Raw genomic sequence first — 10,882 nt, 5'->3', positions numbered from 1 at the left:
CCAGGATGCCTCTTACAGGGGGAAAAAGTTTTCAGAGTCAGCTGTTCTGAATCCGTTCAATCCTGATAATAAAAAATATTGTGATTGCTCACATAGCATAGTGTGCCCTGCTGTGTCTCAGAGGCAAAACAACTGTCTCGCAAAGGTCATCGTCATCACTCCAGTTTGGTGTGAAAGTTTGGAAAGAACATATTTGCCTGCATAGTTTTGACTTCTGCATTTTTTCAATTATAGATTTCAGTCCTTGAGATTCAGCTATGCAGTATTGCTGCGGTATAAACTGTATGTAGGGAGAATACAAACCATCTACTTTATGCCACACTCATCATCTCACTTTGTTCCCCCTCAGGCACCGTATTTCTGGCCGTCCAACTGTTGGGAGCCGGAGAACACTGACTATGGTAAGAGTATAAACAAGATATCTTGACATTTTGTTGTTCTTATTTTCTGATTTAGGTATTTTATTTAAGAAGCAGTTATTGTTTCACTGACTTTTACAATTTGATGAAGCAAAGAAAGACAAAAACACATCAGAACATCAGTGTAAATTAATATTCATATACAGCCATAAGATGTTGTTATCTTGGGTAAAGAAAAGTAAGTATCCCTATTCCCTAACATAACTTATATATACTTCCAGTGTATATATAAGAAGAATAAACTAATAAATAGGTGCTTTCACTTGATGATGAGGGAGTGAGTGAAACTCCCTCACAGCTTCTAGGTGAACAACATGTCTTCCATGTTTTAAGGAGCAGTACTTGGTCATTCAATTGAGTATCTTAATCCCTACTCTGTTTTAGTTCAGAGAACAATGTTTAATAGTACTGTAATATGTAGTACTGCTGCATGGCACAAAAAGACTAGTGCTGAGAGAGAGTTGATAGAGCTGTTGATTCATATCGAGATCAGATCTCTGACATACAAAAATCACTTTCTCTATTTGTTTTAAACAGAATTTACATCCCACTTGATGGTTAAAATGCTCCTACTGTCCATAAATTGTTTTGGTGCATTCAGTTTGTAGATTAAATTCAAAGCAAAGGTTTATGAGGCAAACTTTCAAAATCAGCATTATACAATTGATCACATTCATCAGGTGTATATGGTTTACTTCTCTACCATCATATCCTGAAATGACACTTTGGAAAATATATTTTACAAACTGTTTAGTTTGTCTTCACTGAGCAATATGCAAAATAGATAAAGTATAAATTCTTGTGTACAAACCTGTAATTTACAGCTTACCAGAAGAGCTTACTGTTATTAAACTCCCACAATGTCTTTTTATTCTATGGAAATAAGTGTCCTGTAGATAATTGTCTCAATTTCCACTACTTGCACAATCTAATGGTGACTTGTAGGAGATCCTATAAAAAGGTAAAAAAAAAAAAAAATCACACATATTTCACAGTAGGTATAGACCGATACCTGATTCTGACCATCTGGATGTCATGTGGTCGTTGTCTAACATGTTTGGCTATTTCTACTTGATCCCACCTAAACACTGTGTAACAAAATTACAATTAAATGCCATGTAATTGGTTAACTGTGCAATAATATTTTTGTACCTTACAAAGGCTGAATGAATTGTTTTAATAAAGTCTAGTGGTTCATCCTGCTGAAGAGTTGCTAACAAGATAGATTATTTCATCATTCTGGGTTTCAGTGTGGCACAGTATAATGGAGCACATAATAATAAAACCCTACCTGTCATAGTGAACACAGCATGTCAAGTTATACCTGAATATAAATACAAATAACTTCACATTGAGCAGTGCAGCACAACTTGTACCCTCCACTGTAAAGACCGGCTGACGGGATTAGTCAGTTGCCGTTCCACTTCCTGTCCCTTCATCTTGTCACAGAGGCAGCCATGGCTGAAGTTTAGGGCTCAGTGCCTCTTCACACTACAACTCATAATCCTAAAGCAACAGATAGGTGGACAGGCGGCCTCCGAAACTGATTATACACTCATACCATGGGAGATGAGGATAGGTGAGGCATAGGGGATGAGAGATGCATGGATGAGTGGATGAATGGAGAGAGGAGGAGGTGTGTACTGATAAATCCTTGTCGTGGATTCTCTCTGTCTCCCTCTCAGCTATTTACCTGTGCAAGCGGACCATGCAGAATAAGACAAGGCTGGAGCTGGCAGATTATGAGGCGGTGAGTGCCGGGCTGTTGCTCAAACCTATTACTTGTTAGTATTGATCTGTGTGTCAAGCTTGGGCCAGAAGACACAACCTCTTAAAGGTCAGACTTGTGTATCTGTGATGATATGAGATGTGAATTGCATTTTGGTGCAGATTTAAACTTTAAAACTGTGGCATGGTTTAAGATTTAATTTTAATTACTGTTATTAGTGTTCTTTCCTTGGAGATTTGTGATCATAAAAAAAAAAAAAAACTGTATCTCTATTTTCTCTCTAACAGGAGAACCTAGCCAGGCTGCAGAGAGCCTTTGCCAGAAAGTGGGAGTTCATCTACATGCAGGCTGAGGCCCAGGTCAAGTAAGTGTGCTCTGTTACCATGGCAACACATGAAACTACAATGCAGCCACTGATGCCATTCACACCTAAGTACAGAACGAAGTACAATGCAATCTCAATGTGACATCCCATATCATAAACAATGTCTCTGACAGACTCCATTAACCCTCCTGTTATGTGAGTATGAGTTTCATATGATTACCTATCCAGTGTGAGTGGGGCACTGTGAGTTCTACTGGTTTATGTTTCTGGGGTAGTTGACATCATAAATAATTTTTTACACCGGCAATGATAGACTTTTGGGACATATAGAAAATGGAGACAGAAGAGGTACAAAGGAAGGAATGATGGATACCTGCACTGCTTCAAGTTGTCATCAGCCTTTACTGAAGCCTTATTAGTTGGTTCGATTTTATTTATTTATGGATCTTCAGTATAAATCACACTGAATTCAAGGGATAATATGTTGAAGTGAGAACATGATCCCAAAATCTTTAAAAACAGACACAAAATATTAAGACCCCTGCAGGATTTTTTTTGTAAACATTACGCTAATGCCAACTGCATGTGGCTCCTTTTTTGGTTGTCACACAGAACAATATCATTTTGTCCAGGTAATACATTCTTGATTTTTCAGTGTATTATCTATTGACACTTTTGCCCGGAGTGACTTGTCTTTTTTCACATCTGCAAGACACAAACATGGAGCAATTTAGGGCTCAGTGTCTTGCTTGAGAACACTTGGACATGTGGACAGGAAGATTCAGGTATTGAACTGTATTGAAATGGGTATTCCTCTTTACCACCTGAGCCACAGCCACCCCGCTTCTCAATGGGTGAAAATTTGGAGGTCCACTCTAAGAAATAAGTAAACACTGAGATGTACAGTATACTGGTCACAATGTGGTAACACAGGTTTATTGTTACATCTCTAAGGATGCCAATCTGTGAAGATACATTATGAATAGAGTAAAGACACTGGTAGATATTTAAATGGCACCAAATGAAAAGGATTGTACAGAGGAATCATCTGTTTTTTCTGTTTTTCCGTCGACCTTGTCAGTGGGTCTCAGATGTGCTTGCTATAGATTTGGCCAAACTGCCAATCACAGTGTTGGAGCGCAATGACAACTCCAGTATGCAGCATGTACTGTATACATCAGTGGTTGCGGAGATTGCACACGTCTAAAGGGGAGATGGTGTGTGCAGTGAGCATACCAAACACTTCAGTATTGTTAAAACCTGATGGACACCCTGGACTTTATAATCTCCATATTATCTTTCGCCGCCTTATCCTTCCATCTTCAATCTAATACTAATACCAGGAAAGCCGTATGCTATATTTCTCACACTGACTGATCTCATCTGCAGGATCGACAGGAAAAAAGATAAAACTGAGAGGAAGATCCTCGACAGCCAGGAGAGAGCCTTCTGGGACGTCCATAGACCTGTGGTAAGCCTCTGTCTGTCTGTACATGTGAGATTGTAGCCGCCCACCTTATCTTCCATCCATGTTCTTTGACTTTTCTGTCTTTCCACCGCTCTCTTTGGGTTTACTGTAAAATAAGTCACACATACCTTAAAAGAAAATATTAAAATAATCAAATGTCAACTGCAGTAATGCTCTAAGTTCATGTTTTCCTCAGCCTGGATGTGTTAACACCACAGAGATGGACATCAGGAAATGTAGACGCATGAAGAATCCTCATAGAGTTAAGAAGGTATTTGCTCTGATGACAAGGGTGTGACACCAAACTTTGTGAAGTACTTATTATTCTGCAGTAGTAGTATTCTGTTATTTGAAAATAAAAAAAAAAAACTGTTTCCTTTTTCTCTATTAGTCTTGTAAAACATAATCTCTTGTAACTCCTTTCACAACAGCATATACCAATGGAAAAATTCACACTACAAATTTAGGCTTCAATTTAAATCAGTAGACATGAGTCGACAAATAACATAATAATATAAACACTTGTTCTATAATGAGATTAATTTGCATGCAAGCAATCATTTTGTGGCGGCTTTTGAAATAGTGAAATTTATCCCTTTAATTTTACACCAGAATGCTCTGTGGCTTTCTTGGCAGCTCTTCTTATGCCTTATCTTCACTGCAAGAAAATAATAAGTACACATTCTATTTCTCTATTACCTCTCCCTCTACTCCTCTCTCATCATCTTCAAACTGCTCAGTCAGTGTATGGTTTGGTGGAGGAGGGAACACAGTGTCAGAGTCCCATACATACTCCCTCGCACCACTGCAGCCGAAAAGGCACCAAGGAGGATGTGGAGAAAGAGGTACAGTACAAAACAGTCCCACATAATGTTTTGTGAAACAGTTTGTCCAAAATGATGAAATCACATTAAAAATCCCTCCATGTTTATGCTGTGCAGTACGATGTTTAGTCCACCAGAATTTGATTTAATTGCTACAGAACCACCACAGAGAAGACTATCAACCAGGTCAAATTTAGTAAAAAAAAAAGTTTCTGACAGTGGCAGATGGTGAACAGACTGAAAGGTTAATGAAAAATCAGAAAGGGAGACAGACAACCAACGGCAACGTGAAGCAACATGGTAATGGGAAAATAGGTCTTAATTAGAAGAAACAGATGCACAAACAATACCACAGACTGAGATAGAAGCTGCCAATTAACTCAACCATGGTCTCGCTTGTTTATATATTAGTTTGCTGTAGTTCGACACTCATAAAGTGATATTTAAAACAATTCAAGACACATTATATGCCGTTATTTTTACTGCTGTCTAACAAAAACCTGCATAAACAAACAGTAACTTTTCTTTTCTCCTCTTTCAGATCTTATTCCTGAACACCCAGCTAGATCGTCACTGTATGAAGATGTCTAAAGTTGCTGAAAGGTAATTGAAACCGCTTTGCACCAAAACTACTGCACTTTCCAAAAAGAATGTCCAATCTTTATCTTGTCAGTCGAGAAGGGGGCATCAGATATTCTCATAGAAAGTCTGCCTGACTGCCTTCCCATCTGCTGCACTCTCTTTGACCATCTATAATCAGAAAAACTTGACTCCCCTTTTACTGTATCTGTACTCGAGCAGTGGCAGATGGAGGTAATTTTGATTTTGACACCCCATCTGGTTTCAGTTTGGCAAGGAAATGGATGGAAAGAATGAAAAAAGAGTACTTGTTGTTGTTGTTGTTGTTGTTCTTAGATTCTTCCCCCATTGGTTTGGTAATTTGGAATAGGGGGCCTAGGGCAGGCTGGCATATGTCACTCAACATGCGTGTCACGAATGTCACTCCCATCTATGTGGCAGTTAATGGAAAAAAGAAAATAAGGACAGCTAAACTAATATTACAAAATCGGGTCTAGTATCCAAGGAAAGGATGGTTGAAGTGAGGGGATAAGATCAAAACTTCTCCATCTGTGATTAAAAAAATGTAATTTTAAAGTCTTAAAACTTTATTTTTTGAAATAGATGAAAACATCTATTGTATCACTTTTAAGAAAATAAAACTTTAAGAATCAAATTACAGACTTACCTAAACTGGCTTGATAAGATGAAGAGTTTTCCAGTGTGTGATGTTTAAGGAGAAATGGTTAAGGTCAGGACAAACAGTTGGTCAAGGGAATAAAAGCAGAAGATGCTCTATGGTTGTAAGTTTCACAAATGTTCCATTCATTGTGGGGCTATTGCATTGCATTACACTGTACATATGTTCTTGTTTTCATCCACCTGCTGTGTGCCACAAGAGAGGCATAAAAGCATATGTGTGCATGTATGTACTGCTATCGCCTATCCCTGCTGTGCAGCTGACAAACTGTGGTGTTTACTTGCCTGTCAGTTCCATCCTCTGCTCAGTCAGTCAGGACAGCCATTACTTCCCAGCAGAGCAGAAAAACTGTGATTACTGCTGGCTGCTCCACTGCTCCGCTGCTCTGCCTCCCTGACCCTTTAACCTCCTGACTTTACGCATGGAACTGAGTTTAATTGGTGCCCCATCGAGCAGAAAGTTTCAGGCATTAACCAAAACAATGCATGAAACAACGTGACATACAACATCGATCATGTTAGACGACAACATTCAGAACGACTAGCATCATAAACGTATTTCTTTAATCACTCCTCATTAGGAATAATTTGTCAAATATGATCTCTTTTTGGGTCAGTAAACATATACTAACTATACTGTAGGTTGGAAGGTTGTTTGTCAAAGCTTCAGCTGTTACAGTAATATTGAATTGCTGTTGCTGAACAAAATGTGTATTAAATGTGTTGACTAAGCCACTACATGGGAGAAAGAAAAAAAAACTTCCTAACATGTGGGTGTACAGTTTGTTGATATTGATATGCAAGTTCATCTTTGACAAACATATTGAGTGAAAACAGAACAAATTTCCAAACTCATTTGAGCACAAAATCCTGATTTCATTCAACACCAGTTTGAACTGGTGTTTTTACAGTTTCCTACAGCTGTTTTAGCACATTCTGGTGCATTAGATTCAGTGGATTTCAACCACGCCTGAGTGTCTGATTGATATTTTTTTCATAATCACGTCTTTTAGACAAATAAAATAGCTGATTGTCATAAGCGGCTTGATGATACTCACTGCACCATAAAAAGCAGGCTGTCACAGAGTGACACTTCCTTCCTGTTCAAGTAGATTTTTCTGTGGTCTGATGTGTGGGTTGCCTACAAGGAATGCAAATTGCTTAAGTACACAGCTTTGGCAATAGCAAGCAAAGAAATGTGTACTGCTCATTCATTTTGATTCTACACTTTTGAATGTTTCTGTGTGTGCTTAAATATTTAACTGGCACAAAATGACTACTTGAGTTTATTTTGTGCTCACAAAATGACTTTGATGCTACCAAATGTTTGAACATTTCAAAAAGCATTGAGTATAACCACTTAAACAAGCACACAGAGTTCAGGTTGAAAAGGATTCTGTTCATGCTGCCTCTGTCCATGGTCCTGATTCTCTCCTTGTCTGTTGTATACGTCTGTCCTTAACATGGGAGTGCAGAGTCGTTTGGCAAAGGATGAATCTCTCTGAACTCTTCTCTGAGACATTGTATTCTTCTGAGAGGACTTGAAATTTTTTCACATATGTTTGGTCTGATCATTAAATGAGCTCGGTCTCAAAACTTCTGCATGCCTTGGTCCGTATTTTTTATCCATTAATCCATCCATTTGTTTGACATCTACTCTTTAGTTGAGCATTAATTTGAGTCTAATTTCTTGGTTGAATGCTCAGTTGGTTTCTGTTGCTGTTAGTGTGAGAACATTTAGAGTTGGGTGCCATTTGTTAGTTTCTGGTGTTGTTCTGTAGGGTTGAATTAAAGCCTTTGTTTGTCTTTGGTTTCTTTTGGTCCAAACCCCTTAATGACTACACCTCTTAAAGGTGTTTTCCTGACACCTAATAAATGGTCCAACTAAACTATGAACATTTTAATGTTTGATATCGTTCATTTAAAAAGCATTGCATGTAATTACCAAAATAAGCATAGCACACATGATATAGATGATGTTCTCCAGGCCAATAGCATGTGCATTAAAAGCTATTTGATTGAGCAATTAGAAGCTATATTCTAGTTTAAATATAAAATAAAGCTGTTTTAAACTAATTCCACTTGTAGGCCCAAAAAAGAGAAAGTGTTGTTTTTAATGTAATGACTTTTCTAATTTGTTCTAGTCCCAGAACAAATTTAAACTTAGCTGTCCTCTTAACAACTTGAAGATATGAGATATTATTTTAGTACTTAATGTAGTGTAGCAGCAGTACAGGTGTGATGAAGGAATTCTACAATGGCTGACATGTTATGTGAAAGAAACAATAATGTGTTAGTACAATTTTTTGTATAATTGTTTAATTTGTGAGCAATAAAACATTTCCAGCTTGCTGTGTGTCAGCTGGAGAGTGAGTTAGGCTCAGGCTGACAAAGAAAAGATGGAGGTTCACATCTGAGTTTTGGTGAAATTGATCAGAACAGACATTCTGGTTTGTTTTTTTCATAATTTACTTAATCTACTCCTGAAGATTTACTCACAATTCACAGGTGTAAACAGAGTAAATAATAATTTCATTGAGACACATGCTTAAAATGTCACTGTTAAACACTGGGTGTAAACTTTTTGACCTTAACCTCTTCTGTTCTCTGTGTGTATCTGTCAGTCTGATAAGCTACATTGAGCAGTTCATGGAGTATGACCCTTTTCTGACGGCACTAGAACCGTCCAACCCATGGACCAGTGACGACCCCTCCCTCTGGGATCTGGAGGCCAGGTATAAAACTACAACGCACAGCAGCTTCACTTTCACAGCTGGTGAACATTTTCTTCATTTCATGGACTCTAACTGGCAAGTCACATATCCGATTCAAATACAAGTTACAGAATGGACACAATATTTATAACATGCAGTGATTCTGTATTTTCTACACACTAACCATGGTGTTTTTGAATAAACAGTTTGATTCTTTTTTAATTACCAACACATGCAGAAAATCTTCCACACATGTTGTGCTATTGGAAGTAATCACATTTTTGTTGTCTCTTTTTTTGGCCAAATTCTTTGTGTATTTACTCACAGACCAAAACAAATTCTGTGTAAAACTGAAAGAATGACCAGGCTTCAGTCAATATTATATCCCATTTCACTCACACCAAAATGCTTGAAGGTCTACAGGAAAATATTTGTTTATTAGACACTGAATGTCTGTTTACTTATTCTTAAAAGACAAACATTTCACCCAACAATATCTTTTCTGGACAGTGCATGTGATTTGCCAGACTTGAGCACTGCACACTGCAAAAATAATCTCAATCCAGCATAGCACATTTTTATTGATGTATTGAAATCTAAAAGTGTTATTTTATTTAAACTAAATGATGCATTTTAGATATGACTGTCAGTATATCGAACACAAGCACGTCACTGCAGTAGAATCAACAGTGATTTAACAGCACTATGGAGTGCAGCAGTGGATAATTACAAGTAATTATTCTGAGTAATAGCCCATTTTCTGAAGTAGCGAAGGAAATTCAGAGGTCACTCAGCTTACTCAATCAATTCTAATCAAATAACCTACCTCAGTTTATGTGTTACAGACAATAAGACAATGTCAAAGTATTGATTGTCCATTGAATAGTTGTAGATATGAAGGTAATGAACTAAAATATTATCTCTTTCAGAGGGCAGCCACAGCTCTCAACAACTTGCACTATGCTCTGAACTCCTGGCCTGCCTGAATTATGCTAGAATTAATTAGAGCGGACGTATAATCATTGTGCCTAATGTAGCTTAATAATTCAGCTGAATTGATTAATTGTGGGATAGGAGAAAATATTCCCCGCAGAGATTAAAATGATTGGATTTCAAATGAACGTTGTCATAATGTGCAGCTTTCCAGACACCAATATCACATCAACATCAGCCCTTCTAGACGTCTCGGAGGCCAATCGAATTTTAGGTTTTAATGTCTTATCCCTTCCTCTGTCTTCATCTCTCAGCCCCCCACCCCCACCCCCTCCAACACGGAGATGCTCTCCACCATTTCCCTGTAATTTAATCTCTTCTAATATCTTTTTTTAATCTTGACCTACCTGCAGCAGCTTCAGGTGGATGTTTTATAGTGTCTGTCTCTCTCTCCCTCTCTCTCTCTTTCTCTCTCTCTCTCTCTCTCTCTCAAACCTCTCTCGTCTCTCAGTAAAGAGCCCAGTCAGCAGCGAGTGAAGAAGTGGGGTTTCTCTCTGGAGGAGGCCCTGAAGGACCCAGCAGGACAGGAGCTCTTCCTAAAGTTCCTGGAGTCAGAGTTTAGCTCAGAAAACCTGCGGTGAGCACATAAGATGCTTCATCATCATTTTTATGTTAAAGTGAAATGAAAGCATTTTTGGGAACATGGTGCAGTATTAACTGTATTTTCACGGAAAAGTTTTCTTCTGTTCTCTGAGTTCCAAGTAAGATGAAACATGATTCTGTTAAAGCTGTACAGCAAACATCTTTTGTGTGCTTACACTTCAGATTGTGTGAGGTGAGCATAACAGATATTCAAAAGCTTTCACTGCTCTGAAAATACACACAAAAAAAACACTGATTTCTCTTTGGTATCACTGTTGTTCCAACCTACCACTTCAGCCCACGTGCACACTGTAAGCTGTACAGTGGGAAAAATAATTACTTGTGAAAGATCCTCCAGTTCCACTGTCTGGAAAATACTAGATATGGGTACTTTGAACACACAATGAACCACAGACACCTAAATGTCATAAACACATGCTGTGAGCTGCATTTTTACTTGCAAGTATAATTGCTCTTACTCAGCAAGATGTGTCTGCAACTGGTTTCTTGAAAGGGATTTAATCACTCAGAACAAATTAACATGCCGGATTCTTTTTACAGTAACAGCAGG

The 10,882-nt window shown here is 38.0% G+C and overlaps 1 protein-coding gene across 3 annotated transcripts in view; it reads left to right on the top strand.

The window, feature by feature from the left end:
- rgs6 (regulator of G protein signaling 6) overlaps positions 1 to 10,882 on the top strand; it is an 89,379-nt gene that overhangs the window by 71,590 nt on the left and 6,907 nt on the right. For all 3 annotated transcript variants that reach the window (XM_067573027.1, XM_067573029.1, XM_067573026.1), the window contains 9 exons: positions 350 to 401; positions 2,105 to 2,169; positions 2,436 to 2,512; positions 3,863 to 3,944; positions 4,138 to 4,212; positions 4,682 to 4,786; positions 5,307 to 5,368; positions 8,647 to 8,757; positions 10,181 to 10,306. In XM_067573027.1, the coding sequence (XP_067429128.1) occupies positions 350 to 401; positions 2,105 to 2,169; positions 2,436 to 2,512; positions 3,863 to 3,944; positions 4,138 to 4,212; positions 4,682 to 4,786; positions 5,307 to 5,368; positions 8,647 to 8,757; positions 10,181 to 10,306 (755 nt within the window). The remainder of the gene's footprint in view (positions 1 to 349; positions 402 to 2,104; positions 2,170 to 2,435; positions 2,513 to 3,862; positions 3,945 to 4,137; positions 4,213 to 4,681; positions 4,787 to 5,306; positions 5,369 to 8,646; positions 8,758 to 10,180; positions 10,307 to 10,882) is intronic.

The sequence above is a fragment of the Thunnus thynnus genome, chromosome 18 (assembly GCF_963924715.1).
Source record: "Thunnus thynnus chromosome 18, fThuThy2.1, whole genome shotgun sequence".
Taxonomy (NCBI): Eukaryota; Metazoa; Chordata; class Actinopteri; order Scombriformes; family Scombridae; genus Thunnus; species Thunnus thynnus.
The sequence above is the reverse complement of the archived record's forward strand: the minus strand, read 5'-3'. Positions and strand labels throughout refer to the sequence as shown.